Source organism: Amblyomma mixtum, chromosome 5, assembly GCF_055824585.1.
Source record: "Amblyomma mixtum isolate Tamu chromosome 5, ASM5582458v1, whole genome shotgun sequence".
NCBI classification, from domain to species: Eukaryota; Metazoa; Arthropoda; class Arachnida; order Ixodida; family Ixodidae; genus Amblyomma; species Amblyomma mixtum.
Genome location: NC_143016.1, coordinates 2282105 through 2297393, shown reverse-complemented (window position 1 = coordinate 2297393; position 15289 = coordinate 2282105). Strand labels below are relative to the sequence as shown.

The window sequence follows — 15289 nt, the reverse complement described above, 5'->3', positions numbered from 1 at the left end:
TTCGAATGCGTTTGGAAAGTGCCGTGTAGCACCGCGGGAGTCCGTCGAGTTCGAATGCCATTCCAAGTCTCGAATGCCATTCGACTCAGATGTCATTCGAAAGTACCCGTGTAGCACAGGTCTAACCAATAGCCATCTTTGAACTGTTATGCATAGGTACAAGCTTAGGGACGGAGGAGAGTGCAAACATGAAAAAGTCATCGGAAAGTGCTCGCCAACTTTCGCGCGTGATTGGGAGTTCTCTGCCTGTGTAGAAGTTGGCTCAGGTGATCATGATAGCAAAATGCAGTGATTGAGCAAATTTATGTGCTCTCCTAGGAAGGTGTGTCAGAACCTTTTTATGAAGATGAAGGCTAGCACAAGCAGGAATAGATCGGAGGGCAAAGAGGGGCCTTGTGGTACCTACGTCCGAAAAAAAAGTGGCTCGCTAACCACTTCGTTGCACCGGTGGTGTTCTCTGCCCCCGGAAAGCTGGCTCAGCTAAGCCGTTGCATAACTTGCAAAAACCAAAAGGTTCGTCAGCGTTTCGTAAAATGTGCCACCAATGTAGTCTACGACCGAACGAGCTGTTCACGCTGTCGACTGGGTGGTGGTGGTGAAAACTTTTATTTTGTGAAAAGGAGTTTGGGAGCCACAGAGTGGCCCCGCTACATGGTCGGCGTCCCTAGTCCGGGACACCGCACGACGGGGCTTGGGGTATCTATCGCGGGTTGCGTAAATCAGAGAAAATCGAAAAAAAAATTCTGTCAGCTTAACCGCGCGTTTGTTTGGGCTCAAATTTCGCACAGAGGTTGCATTTGGTGGTCAGTTTTGTTTTATACTACATTTAGGTGGGGTACTTGCCTGATTCAGTCAGAATTTTTTGGAAATCCCCATCGTATGTGGCGACGACGATCCAAAACTGAAAGACATCGCAGCAATGGTACCCGTAGCGCCATCTCGCACCCACCGGAGAAACCCAGCTGTGCTAAGTGGAGAGCTCGTTTCTCCGATGGCTGCGAGATGGCGCCACGCGTACCATTGCTGCGAAGTCTTTCGATTTTGGTTCTCCGTCGCCACAGACGATGGGGATTTCCAAATAATTCTGCCCGAATCAGGCAAGTACCCCACCTAAATGTAGTATAAAACAAAACTGACCACTAAATGCAACATCTGTGCGAAATTTGAGCCCGAACAAACGCGCGGTTAAGCCGAGAGAATTTTTCTTCGATTTTCTCTGATTTGCGCAACAGTCGGTATTACAGCCGGCGTTGTCGCTTCGGCGGACGCGGTTGTTGCGACGCGCGTCTTTTCTTTCAATCTTCTCACATCTTTCAACTCTCTTCTGTCTGCACGTGGCAGCGAGTGCGGCTCAGCCCGAGCCAGTGGGCAGGCCCGTGCACTTTCCCTTCCACCCTTGCTACAGTCGTAACAACTACAACAACGCTGTAGAGTAATAATATCTAAATATTAGCAGCGATAAGCGACCACCAGCTCCGCAATTTTGCACCGCTCCGTTGCAAGTTGCGGGTGCGGCGTGACCGTTCTTTAGTCGCGGAAATGACGCTACATGGGACTGTTGTTTTAGTTTTTTTTTCTTCTATTTGTGCTCCGCAAGCGCATGTAAGCTAACCCACCGTTGGTTGTAACAGTTTCTTCACGGTCTCAAAAACGAGACTTTGTTTCAGTATTTTTGCAATGTATACCTGCCACACCAGTGGGTAGTGCTTTAAATATACCCGGGAACAGGCCCCGAAAATATAGTGACTAGAATAACTAAACTATAGTGAATATACTAGCCATTATATTATAGGCATTATACCGAAACTTCAGGCCAACGCTCCAGACAGCGCATTTTTTTTTTTTTGCCCCTCACAACATGGCCGCCACAGGCTTCACCCGCTTTACCTACTCGCGTTATCTATGGGTGATTGCCACTCATGATTGTAGATTGTCACTCCAGCGGCTGCCTCCTATGTGGTCGCCGCTTTTCGCCGTGTAGTCCATATTAATTCTGTGGTTATGTATTTTTGCACCTTGTTTCCGCATCATGTGTGTGTTGTGAGGCGACTGTGGCACTTCGGCTTTGGCGCTTTTGCCAATCGGCTGCTGCCTTAGCTTCCGTTTCAGCGTTGTACAGAGGGCTGTGATCTTCCACTGAACGCCGGGGTACAAGGTGCCGAAACAAGCAATTGGGCGGCATGGCTAGCAGCCAAACATGCTCCTCGATGGGCAGCAGTGGAGCATCGGCGTCGCTGTTCGCTGTGTCCGAGTGGGCCTACGCGGGCGTCAACCACAGCTTGGCCGGCAACGGCGGACCTGAGTGCGCCCAGTTTCTATCCGGGAGGAGGCGGCTATGGGAGACCGCCCTAGCCGTGCTCTGGACGTCGGTGTTGGCGATCGCGAGCTGCCGCCGTCTGCAGGTGGGTAACGAATGTAGTTCACAACGGCGTCGTTATGCACGCAAACTCGAAAAGTTGCAAACGGTCGGTACAAGCAACAGAAGTGTCAAATACGAGACGTCTTTCGTTCCGGAAGGTTTTAGCGCTCGGGGCGAGCCGAAAAGAGAAAGAGCCCATCGCGCGCACGGTTTCCCAGGAATAGTAGCTCTTTATCAGTGGAGAGAAATGGCTAAAGAAACAGTAAGAAATAATTGATTCGTTGTGTGAAAGACATCGGGTGGGGTATTATCTGCACAGGCAAATATGGAACCAATGACAGGTCTGTAATATATCAAGAAATATACCGGCAAGTTGTCTGTATTGATGAAGGTTGATGTCAAAGAACTCGTGCCAGGTGAGCAATTTTTCTTCGGAGTTCTTTTTTTTTTTAGATCTCTATTTTCTTGCGAGCCACGTGACCTGGAATGCAGTACCAATGCGATAAGCTGTTGTTTGAAATTGACTCTCAGAGACAGCCGTTTGAAATGCAATGTTGCTGAGTAATAATTCGATCATTGAGTTAAACTGAAGGAAAAGTGTGAACGTGTGCAAGGTTTCTTAAACATCTGTGGCTCGTGTATTAGCCAGCTGACCGTTGCTGTAGCAGCAACATCCTCCTCCAGACTGTGAAGTCCATACAGGTGCCCTTAGATGAGGTGCTTGGAGCTTAACTGGATCTGGTTTCCACGTTTTCTCTAGAAAGACATTGCTGCTGACTTTTTTTTTTGCTATGGTACTGTGCAGCTAGGTTGTGCTTTCGCACTAACAGAATGGTCTGTCAAGTTGTATCTGCGCCAAGTTATGGCGTTGCAGATGCCTGCAGACCTCACTGGCTTCCACGACACCTGAACACATGGGCTGCTCTTTCAGCCTTGTGCACAGGGCTGGTAGCTACCGTATAAATTTCGTCTGATACGTAAAGGGGCCCTGAACATAGTAGCTCTAATAAAGTTGCGGTATGCCTGGGATGTTAAAGCACGCCGCTCCATGAATATTGCCTAGGAAGAATTTTTTTAATGTGCTTTGTAGAAGCTGAGTTATCTGTAGTGAAAATTTGAATTTCAGCATCTTTGCACCTTTCCCCCTCCTCTCGTCACTTTCTGCACACTGGAAAGTCTGCGCTCCTCCGCCGGCCCCACCTCCTGGGGCAGAGCTTCCGGCCCGCCAGAGCTACGCGGCTTATTGGACGTGGCCGTGGTAGCTGCTTGACGTCTGAAAGAATCTAACCAATAGAGATCTCTCAACTTGTGTACGTAGGTGCGAGCGATGCAGGAGGGTGCGAGCATGAAAAAGTTGCCATGAAGTGCTCGCCAACTTTCGCGCGTGATTGCGGGTACTCTGCTGTGTGTAGAAGTGCATTATTTGGCTCAGGTGGTCATGATAGCAAAATGCAGTGATTGAGCAAGTTTATGTGATCTTCCAGGAAGGTGTTTAAGAGACCCTTTAAATTGCAGTGCTGCCAAAGCTAGTGCACCTCTTTGCACCAGCTCCTTCCACGCCTGAAATGTAGTTCATCAACGTTCAGAATGCAGACACACATCATTTGTTTTCACAAAGCTCGAGCACCGCAACTAGGAACATCGTGCACTTGGTTTTACCTCTTACCATGTTTTCATCCTTCCCTTCACTCCTCACTACGACCTTGAGAAGCAAGAGTGACGCGTCAGAGGGATACATTGCTGACATGTCTATTCGCTCCGACTCCACCCGCACCTAGAAAGTAATTCACCGTCAGTGAAAATTATAATCAGAATGTTCAATAACTAAACTCCTTATGGTTGGCAAGGAAGGCAAGAACTGCCCAGTTAACTTTTTAAGGCCCAATGTACAAGTTTGTGTACAAAGTGAATCCACAGATTTTTCTGACTGTGTGCTACACATAGCAGTTATTAAGGCGAAAGCCTTTAATGCCTCATACTGTCGTTAGCAGACGCGTCTGCAGCCGTGTCGACAGACGCGTCGGCAGAAGTGTCGACAGACGCGTCGGCAGATTCGTCCGCCTTTCGGCATCACTGGTTAAAAGGTTCAAGGTTCCAGCATGAATAAAGGCGCATCTAGTGAATGCATGGGCTTCATAAATAAAATAAAAGGAGTAAAGTCAAGAAAAGGAAAATTAAAATAAAAATAAGAAAATAAACAGTAAAAACAAAATAAAAATAAGATGTGGAAATAAATATAAAGAACAATAAAATTAAGAAAGGAGCAAAAAAAATAAATAAAGAACAAAATATGAAAAAAAAAAGTAAATAAAAACAAACAGCGACCAGGAAACGCTTTCGCCTTGCAGCACTTTAGAGAGCCAAAGTGCCCCCTGAATTCGTCTTTGTTTCAAATGAATTTTGCAAATAGGCTGCTTTTTATGCCAACTAACAAATGCAGTAAACTATATTCCTTAACTCATACAAGCAAAATGATACGGGATCATTCAAGCAATTATTTAGGAGTAACGATAGCTAATGGCTTAAGTTGCAGTACCCGCATTAATCAGATTTGTTTGACTGCAGAAAAGAAACTGTGGTTCTTAGAACGAAAATTAAAATTCTTATCACAATCTGCTAAACTTACAGCTTGTTTAACATAAGTGAGACCCACATTACAGTGTGCCATTGTTACCTGAGACCCCTTCAGAATTGGGCTAATTCAAAGGCTCAAGACAGTGCAACATAGAGTGGCCAGATTTATTTTACCAAATTTTTTGCAAGGATTCTGTCAAGCAAATGTTCAAATCACTACAGTTACCTACTTCAGCATGTTGCTGGAAATCGGCTAGGTTGAAACTTCTTTTTTTATTATCCGGGAACTTCTTTAATGTTGACACAGCACATAGCATTACGAGAATCAATAAATACATGAGGAAGGTATGATTATAAATACCACCTCCCACAATCGCACATTAATCTATTTGTGTACTAATTTTTTCCTAGAGCAATAACACAATAGAATTCCTTGCCAGCTGCTGTTCCAGAATCATACACTTCATCATTTGAAAATAGGATTATTGAGTAACTGTAAATTACACTTTGTATGCATTGTAACTGTGTACTCATATTTGTATTGCTGTTTGTGTTGTAGTCCTGAGCTTCTTTTTAACATCCTTTGCTTCTTGTAGCAAAAAAAGTGTGTTTTCTGCCCTCTACCCTGTAACTGTCTTTACCTTCAAACAGTATTATAAAATAAATAAATAAATGAATGAATGAATGAATGTCCCACGCATCAATCCAAAGAAAAAGATGCAGTGGAAAATTGGGTTTAACCCCCCTTGACTAATCTGGCACTGAAGTGCAGATGTTGAATTCCTGGAAATAAATTTGTCTTCTAGCTCTTGCAGACAACTTTGTGAAAGCCATAGATTCACTAGCCTGCTCGTGATATTTAGAAGCGAACAGTGTGATATTTCAGGAATATCGTGGCTTCCTTTATGTGCAGGTGCCTCCAGCACCTAAGGTGGTTCGTGAGGATAGAGGGGGTAAGCGGTGCTTGCTGGTGCTGCTGTGCCTGGTGTTTGGCATGGAGCTGGGCTTCAAGTTCTCCTCACGCACTGTCATCTACATCCTCAACCCCTGCCATGTCATCACCATGCTACAGGTAATGCCACTTGCATCATTGTAGCACCTTTCCCCAATATGTGGGGCACATTAGTGGGTGGTGCTGTGACAAAGTGCAGTGCTTGTGAGGTTTCTCACATAATTGAAACCATTGTGGCTGCATGTACCTTTTACGCTGTCTCAACAAGTTTGTCAAACCTTGCTATACCGAAACATTTTATAACGAAATAATGGATATAACAGAGGAGGAGTGCTTCCTCCAGAAGTACCCAGAATAAACCATACATTTGATGTCGCTTTTTTGCAAAGTAAAATTTCCTACAAAAAGATTTAGCACAATCCAAAATGAAACTCATTGATCATTTAGTCGATGTGACAGGTTGAAATTACTGTGGGGTCTGCTTGGAGTACTCTTTTGAGCAGTTCATTGGTGCAACACAGTTTTAATACTGGAGAACCCATCTTTTCCCACTTGGCTTTCTAGATGCAAAGTTCTGGAATAGCAAGCCATCAGCTGTGCTATGCAGATAACATTGTTTTCTTTCGGTGTGTGGCGAGCTAGGCAAGTGTTCCAGGAAATGGGAGCTTTAAATTGACAGAGCCTGGGTAGATCATCTGTGCAGTAATGGTCCAGTGTGAATGATGACAGCTCAGGGGTGCTTGCTGTATCATCTGTTATTCCTCTGCTTGATTTCCGGGTGCTGGTCATTGTCGGCTGAGTTGCGTGCACGGTGCAGCCTTGTATTGAAAAACATGCTTGCTCTCTCTGCGGCAGATAATAATGCTGGCGGCACCCCCGACATCCCGCCTGATGACTGTGCTGTTCCGAGTGCATGTCCACTGGATAAATGGACCCCTGCTGGCATTGCTGTTTCCTGTGCTGAACACCCGACTGTTGCCTCTGGAGCAAGAGGTGTACTGGGTGCAGCATGGGCTGATGTTGGCCGTACCCTGCTACCTGATGCGGTTGGGTGGCGTGTTCAGCACGGAACCCCTAGGGGACCTCAGCTGGGCCCTGCTCAGCATTGCTCTGCAGTATCTCTACCATTTCCTCATCCTCCAAGCACTCGCACTGGTGAGCTGGCTGGGGCAGCTTGTTTCTTCCCTGTCAGGGAAGCTGGAAAAGAAAAGCATTGCTGCATTCACTTGTGGACTTCTGCTATCACAAGGTGTTTAGTTTAGAACCTCTAGATCAGGGGTTCTCAAACTTTTTTTCTTGGAGGAACCCCAAAAGCCTTCAATAAGTTCCAGGGAACCCCCCCCCCCCCCCCCCCCCCCCCCCCGCTTTCACTTACCAGCAATGTTGTCGAGTGCATTTTTGCAAAGGGAAAGTTGCAGAGGTTAAATGTTTATTGCACAGATTAATACAAATACTAATGTGATGTGTGATGGGTGCTACTGCTTCCCTTTTAAGAGCAAGTCAAAGCGTGGCTCAGTAGCACTCAGAGCCAGTCTCATATCAGCTGCCGGGTCAGGGCCGGTGAGGGTTCTCGCGGAACACAAGAAGACAGCCCGCAGAACCCCTGTGTTCCGCGGAACCCAGTTTGAGAACCCCTGCTCTAGGTGAAGACAAGCCTTTTTGTCAAAACTTTGGCAGGCACCCTGAGGTGCCCCCCCTCCCTTGATCACTTCGTGCTGTCAAATAACCTGCCCTCTCTCTGCCATGAACACCTTGATTCAGTGTCTGTTACCGAGCTTTCGGGTCATCTAAAAAAATAAGGCAAAATAGAAAAAGGAAGTGCAGAATGTTGTTTGAAGCCTGCCCAATCACGCTCCAACTCTACAGATCTGTGGTAAACTTCTAATCAAAATATGGTTGTAGCCCTTACTCGGACAGTGCTATTGTGGTGGTCATCGTCGCAGGTCACCAGGACTTTGGTTACACTGATATTGTTGTCTGCATGACACTTTTGTGCAATTCAGCAGATCTCATCACTGCTTGTCACGATTTGTGTGGTCGCACTTGGAGTGCTGAGAACTTGAAAGACGTGTGGCTGGAAGTGCTATTTTCTTGAACATATTGGCTGCTAGTTGGGCATGCATTCAGGTCTGCCTTTAGGCACAAAGCCAAAGTTCTGTACAGTGGCACTTTCATCTGATGGCTTCATGTCCTGCAGAACCCACTGTGTACTTGGCATTATATTTTTCTGCCTATATTTTGGCTATCAAGAACAAGATACGTTTATTTTCTAAATATTTTATTCAGGTAGAAGAAAAGTGCACATACTTGCTTTATGCAGTTGCGATTCGCTCGGCTGTTCCATGCCAGGCTTTTACTGAAAAAAAAAACTGTTGCTGTTACGACTATGCTCATAAAAGCATTTTCCAACTTCTGCAACTCCCTATTCATCATCATGAGCTTTCTCCGAATGTGGAGTTTTGTCCTGCTAGCACTGGTCCGAGGGACTATTTTATCTGTCGAAGAGCCAGAAAGATAGTGAAATCCATCGAAGTGGAGCCTCTGCTGCATTCTCAAGCTGTAGCTAACTAGTATAGGTCTGTGCCTTTCATGTAGAGTGTACAGAACTTCCCCTGTGGTTAGTCTTCTTGTAAAAGCAGATAAGCCTCCACCATAAATAAGAATGGCACTGACTTGTTCTTGCGTTTTAAAAATCAGATTACTGCTTAAACACAACTGTCATCCAGTTATCACAGTCTCCATCTAAACAGCATTCAACAATAAACCTTGAACAATTAAGCCACAGCTGTTACAGTTGAAGAGATGTGCCACAGTCTTGGCATACAGTACAGAACACCCGGTACTACCGTATAATCTCGTGTAAGGGCCGCACCCATACGTATTACCGTATAATATCCTGTAAGGGCTGCAGCTGTGTATGGGCCACATCCTCTGTTTTGTACTATTCACACCTTCACCTTCAAAATTCACACCCAAATTAAAAAAAAAGTGCGGCCCTTACACGAGTTCATATGGTATACTGCACAGTGCCAGAACCCACTGCCCTCACAGTACGGTTTTCCGGCAGTCTGCGACCTCACTCTCACACGATTCTGTGGTGAGCATTTTTTCTTTAAATATATAAAAAAAAGTGCTACTTCAACTTCGGAAAATACAGTAGGTTCTACAAATGCTAAGCATGTAGACATCATATTACTTGCGTGGGAAACCTGTCTGCTGAAAAATGCAATTGGGAAACTGTTGACGACATGCACTGTGTGCTCCCTTTGAACACAGGTTGGCCCACACAGGGCACTTGCATTGCTTGTTGGGAAAAATTTCCACCACAGAGGGAGTATGCCTGGTGCAGGTGACCCAGGTGAACCTCAACAGCATGCTGTGTCCAGCCGTGTCAGATCCCTTCTACGGCCCCCACTATCGGCTGTGGGCGCTGGCCCACCAGTTTGTCCTGGTGCTGGTGGCAGGCAAGCTGTACACAGCGTTCTGCACGTGGCTGCTGCGCGTCACCCGGCTGCACATCAGCTGCACCGCTCTGGCGGAGCATGAGCATTCTTCCTAGGGGGTGAGGTCATTTGCACGCAGTGTCTTATTTCACCCGGTCATTAGCTCACCACGATTAGGTGTGCGTCGAACAAGTTGTTTTGCCCATTTCCTGTACAGAAACTGGGCTTTAATTATGATCTGTAGTTTTTTCATGCTGCTTATTCTCACAGCATTCTCCTGGCTTTTTCAAACTGTCGTGCTATACTGCAGTGCCGTGACAAGGAAGACAAGGGAAGGGAAAAAAATGGGCTCGTTATGACATACATGACGGAAGCCAACAGTTGCTTCATACTTCACATATTGACGCTTAGTTCACCCACTTCCAGCAGCGTCCGACGCTGGTGGTCTGATGCAATCTAGGCAGCTCGCTCACCTGTCCTTAGGAACAACATGCCTGAGTTTGATACCTTGCCAGTCACTGGCTTTTCAGCAGACAGCACAGTAAGGGGTATTCATATCGGGTGAATGCAAAAGACACGGCGATTGACTGTGTAATCATTGACAGAAAGATGCAGCAGTGGCAAATTGAAAGCATGCGTGCCAAAGCAATGACTTCACATGTGCCCAAGGGGTTTGCATAGCTACATGAGCAGATGTTCTTTTGTGGCTACTGAAAGTGTGCTTGTGACGTCGTTGGTGTCGTGGCTGCAGTGAAAGGCAGCATCTGGTGGCCTGTCACTCACCATGACATCACCGGTACTTGTGGCACAGGTACTCGTGATGTAACTGCTCCAGAAAATACTTCTGAAAACTATCATTCTTTGGTGACAATCGGCCTGTGAATTATAAAAATAATAGTTTGTAAAAATCGATAACAAAGCTCCATTCCAAGAACTCATACTTGGCATGAATGCTCGAAAGCGTTTGTCCTATACATTGAGCATATTTACTGGTAATCTTCAAAATCATTTCATAGTCCCTTCGAGCTCCTTCTTGGTTCAGTCACAGGTCCCATTGTGAAACACATATTTTCAAGAACGTTAGGTTTCTTACTAGCTCTCTTAAATAAATGAACATTTAAAGCTTGTGTGGCAATTTTATGTTTATTCTTATCACACGTAATTTTTCTCGATAATTTGTGGGGCAAGCATTGGACAGCTTGTTATATTAGTCTAGCTCATGATGTTGTGCCCATTACTGACCTTCACTGTCTGCTGCGTAGTCTTAATTTCATATTATGCCAGTCTCTGGGGCTGTTTGGCCCTACGCACCTTTGCACCAGTAAACACCTCCAGTCATCTTGTCCTGATCCTTAGCGAAGCATGTTTGTTGACCCTCATGACAACATCTTTTAACCCTGCAGGTGCATGCTGCCCAAGCTGTGAGCCTGCTGTGGTTCTCTACTCCCATGGTTGTGGCTGCCACCCTCTGTCCAACCTCTGAGATGGAAGTCTTTTGCGCTTTTACCGGGCGCTGCCAGTGGAGGAAGACTTGGCGCTACGCATACACGCTAAAGAATCGGAGGTCATTAGATGACCTTAGCTGCTAAGGTGGTCTACTAGTTAGGGCTGTGCCTGCAATTCTCAAGGGTGGTGGTTAATCTCAACTGATGCACCTTCATCACGTGCTCTTGAAAGAAATACTCCAACAGTATGGGACCCTTGCATGACATCACATGTCACGTCGCCTAGCCCAGTCAACAATAGTTTTTAATTAGATTAAATAGATTAATGTTTTCGAAGTTACTGTTGCACTGCACTTACAATTAGTGCTGTTTTAGCATCTGTCGTAGTTGTCATCCTTACAAAGGTGTCTAGTGTTGCCCTGTAGATTTAATGTGCTTGCAAGAACAGTAGTCGCGTTTCTCACTAGACTATGGGAGAGCTGGCAGCTGTCATGGCAGCTTGTCTTATTTTGTAGACTAAATAAGGCATGCCTAATATATGCTGACGTCTTGTACAGAAGAGCAAAAAGCAAGCATGGCAGTTATTCCAGTGGTGCTAAAGGGGCCAGTACAATGAGGTAGCTGAGCTGCTGTGGATGTACTCATTCCACTTTTGTTTTCTACTTTTATTATGCAAATGGAGAAACCTTGGACTGCAGATGACTGTGATGAGCAACCACGGTAAAAATGACATGCATAGATGTACTCATTCCACTTCTATTGTAAAGCAATATGCGGGTAGAAAAACTTGATATGCAAATGATTGATGAGTATTAATTGCAAATTAATATGTATAATGTATTCATTCCAATTGTGCTGTGCAAAAATGTGCTGGTAGAGAAATTTAGGACCGCGAGTGATTGATGTGTAACCGTGGCGCATGGATGAGCCGTATGGTATTGCTAGACCACAAGCAAATACCGTATTTACCTGGATGTAGCATGACCGTGAATGTAAATTGAGGGTTGCTTTTGCAGGTGCATAAAAAAAAGAGCACACAAATTCAGTGTGCAAAATGAAACTGCAGTCTGAAAAATTGGGTAGAAGTTTATGAATAAAAATAGCTCAGAAGTTGTTCCTATTCCTCGTTTTCATCCACTTCTGTGGATTGGTGGATTGTAGCCGAAGGTCTCTTTGTTGCTAGCTTCCTCTCAGAACAATTTGTTCTCACTTCCATCAAGGGCGTTTGAAATTCCGCATTTCTTAAACACCTGGGCAACTGTTTCCCAAGGCAATCCATACCAGGCAGCTGAAACCCACCCTGCAATGTGCATGTGTTGGGCATTGTAATCTTCCTACAGGTGTTGTGATGGATCTCTCTCTCATCCAGTACATCCCAGGTAGTCCTTGAAGGGTTTATTAAGGTAAACATCTAGGGGTTGAAGAATGCCACCTGGTATCAGGGCTAGATGCGTTATTTCAAACTGCAGCTTTTTTTTCACTGTTGGGAGACTTCAAAAAGAACCCATTGCCAAGTTAGATGCCGTAAGGAACAGGGTGCCTGTTCTTTAATCCCAAATGAAGTGAATCCAGTCTAAGAGAATATGAGAGTCCAGCCAACCTTTTTCTTGGCACCACTGCAGTGACTTCACCACATGATGAAACCTCTTCTTAGTTTCTTTTGAGATGGTCTTCCTGCAAAAAGCGATGAACAGAGGTAGCTTGTGGCCATCAGCCAAGCATGCCAGTATGACTTTTTTTGTTTTTGTTCCCAGTGCTTCTAATGTGAACTTCATTACCACTAGATTTCTGGATTGTCCTTGCCATTGGCATGTCTACATATACAAGGGTCTGCTTGGCATTGCCAGTGTGGCTCAATGGCATGTTGATACAATGGCATGGCGCTGAAACTCGTGCAAGTTTTGATTTGTAGCTCATGGGCATATTTTGACAAATTGATGTAGTGCATCTGTGGCTTTGAACTCGATTTGCACCAAATCCATTTCTTGTGCTAGTTGGTATCGCTTAGCAGTTGATATGCTCTGCTTTGCAGCATTTCACTCTTCATGCCAAGAAGTGGGGAGCATTGATCAGCAGTGCATTCCATAAGCCTATGCTGCATCTTTGGGAAGTGGCCTTTTTTGGGTCCTCGAAAACCTTTCCTCAGTCTGCTGTGGTTTAGCGCCTTACACTGAATCTTCCTTCATCCATCCTATTATCATAGGTTCGTGGAGGTTCAAGTGTCTTGCGGCAGCAGAGTTACTGATTTCATCAGCCACTGGTATTGCTTTTCATTTGAAAACAGCTTACTGGGCATAAGCACTTGCCTTTTTGAATATAGGCTTCCCAGTTGTGAAACCATGGAGAGCCTGGCGCAAAGCTGCTTCTGAATGCTGGATGGCGCAGCCGGTCGCTTGGTGATGTCACCCGATGCTATGAGCCTCTTGGAGAACGCCTTCATTTAAACTTTGCAAAAGGATTTCGCGTATAAGATTTATTCTGGATATTAGGATATATAAAATCAACAAATATTTTATTGCATTTCGTGATTTTAAGGCTGGTGTTTATTGTGCTTCTGAGCAATTTTATCTATAGTCTTCACAATTGCCTCTGCTTAAGCTTCAGTTGTAATGTGAGCAGTGGCTTTTCATTTTTGTTACCAGCAAAAAAATGTTACATTACAGTAAATACGGTACATTGTCATGTTGTTAGGCCACAAGCAATTTATGTACCCTTGGAAAGGGCTGTAACAAATAGCAGTTTTGCAAGGAAAAGGCAGTCCATCATGGCATAAATTGGCTGCCTGTTTCTTATATAGTGTGCTGCTCACCTGAAACAGCCCTCATTGAATTGGCTAAGGGGACTCATTTTCATGGCCAAAGGAACAGTGCACATTACTGGGCACACATTGTGAGATAGTGTGAATAAATAATTGTTTCTTTTTGTGGTTGCACTTCTAGTAAAGGGATTTGCTTAATTAGTAGAGTTAGTATGCCACATGTTATTCAAACCTTGTTGATAAGTCTATATAGGGAGCTTTCTAGTCAATAAAAGTGTTATACAAGTTGCATCCATGTGTTGTGCCTGTACTAAACTATCAGAAAATGGGCATTGTCTCCAACCAAAATAAGCTTAAAGGGACACTGAGGAGAAATTGAAGTTGACTTGCATCGACAGAATACCAGCTCCTGATTACAAAAACGCCATTCATACTGACAACAAAGCTCCTGTAACATAGAAAAGAGCAAGAACCAAAATACAGGTATCGCCGCCACAGGCCAAACTCGCAAGTACAAGCTTCATGGCGTCATAGCACAAAACAGTGTTGCTAGAACCAATAGTTCTAGCAACACTAGGACACGAGAAGCTACGAATCACTGAGGCGCAGCAAATGCATGCGCAAATCTCCTTGACGTCGCCAGATGACGCCACGTACCCGATAGCTACGCGCGCTCCTGCAGCGCCGGGACCAATCAGCGCTTGCTCTCAGCGGTATGGGGGCTCCCGGTATTCCGCTAACGGTAACAAGGTACACGGTATGCTAAAGGCGTCTATTTGCGAGAACTTCGTTGACGACTTCGAGAACGGGATCCATTGTAACGCTGGCAAAACGCCGGTGCAAGTGTAAACGAAGCGACGGCCGCAATAGCCGATAGATGCCTTCAACGTGCGGCCGGCGGTAGCTTTCTTTTCGGCTGCTGCTGGACCGCACTGCTGGCCGCCACAAAATCACGGAGTCTGCGTTACGTCATGTGAATGTCATGTTTCACGTCACTTAGTTCTGTGTCGTCACAGCAGAATCCCAAGTTTGAATCAGAGCGGCGGGAAAAACTATTTCAACTTCGAATCCAAATTTCTTAGAAATAAATGCATCTTTCGCTGCCGGCCAAGTGGCAACAAAGCCATGAAATGCCGAACTATCGGATTTTGCTAGAAAAAAAATATTAATAGAGCTCTCCTCAGTGTCCCTTTAAACTAAGCCCAATGTTTTGGATCAACCAAGTTTCCTCCTCTGGGTGTGACAATAATTGTGACGCCGCACCAGGGTATCACTGTTCTTCACTGCATCACCATACAAAGAGAAAATGACACCTCACATCAAGGTCACTTTTCACAGGACAGGACTCCCGATTTTGCTTGAAGAATTCATCCAGTGCAAAATTAAATCCAGCATCCAAAAACCCTTTTAATGTTTCAAACTTCAAATGGACATGGATCTCAATAGTGTCGAGGTGGACTAACTTGTGCAAAATGCAAAGGAAATTGGAACCCCGCACCAAAGTTGGGACTTGACTGTACCCCACCTCGGTACACTTTCGCAGACTTTTCCGCCTGCTGTTAGGACACACAGTGCGTGCATTTCGCATATTTCCCTCAGTGGCGTTGTTGGTGTGTCACGAAAGTAGATCACAGCAGTGGTTTCTGCTATGCAAAAACTGTTCCTGGTGTGCTGCTGCTCTTCGTGGTGGCTAGCCCCCCTATCTTCGTTTTCATGGCTCATACTGCATATTTTCACTGCATTTTGGCTTCTCTTTTG

General features: G+C 45.2%; 1 protein-coding gene across 2 annotated transcripts; it reads left to right on the top strand.

The window, feature by feature from the left end:
- Positions 1 to 1575: 1575 nt before the first annotated feature.
- LOC149341135 (transmembrane protein 164) lies at positions 1576 to 13822 on the top strand. 2 transcript variants are annotated; one of them, XM_089543012.1, is made up of 5 exons: positions 1842 to 2402; positions 5847 to 6005; positions 6741 to 7040; positions 9235 to 9447; positions 10732 to 10871. In XM_089543012.1, the coding sequence occupies exons 1-4, from the start codon at positions 2181 to 2183 to the stop codon at positions 9442 to 9444; spliced, it is 891 nt and encodes a 296-aa protein (XP_089399138.1). In that variant the 5' UTR covers positions 1842 to 2180; the 3' UTR covers positions 9445 to 9447; positions 10732 to 10871. The 2 variants fall into 2 exon arrangements, with proteins under 2 accessions (XP_089399139.1, XP_089399138.1); XM_089543013.1 differs by lacking the exon at positions 9235 to 9447 and having other exon boundaries at positions 1576 to 2402; positions 10732 to 13822.
- Positions 13823 to 15289: the final 1467 nt, after the last annotated feature.

Excerpts from the sequence above, each read along its gene's own strand:
- LOC149341135 (XM_089543012.1), top strand. The coding sequence starts at position 2,181 with ATGGCTAGCAGCCAAACATGCTCCTCGATGGGCAGCAGTGGAGCATCG. Across the intron at positions 6,006-6,740 it reads ATGTCATCACCATGCTACAG|ATAATAATGCTGGCGGCACC; the intron begins GTAATGCCACTT and ends TCTCTGCGGCAG. Across the intron at positions 7,041-9,234 it reads TCCTCCAAGCACTCGCACTG|GTGACCCAGGTGAACCTCAA; the intron begins GTGAGCTGGCTG and ends TGCCTGGTGCAG.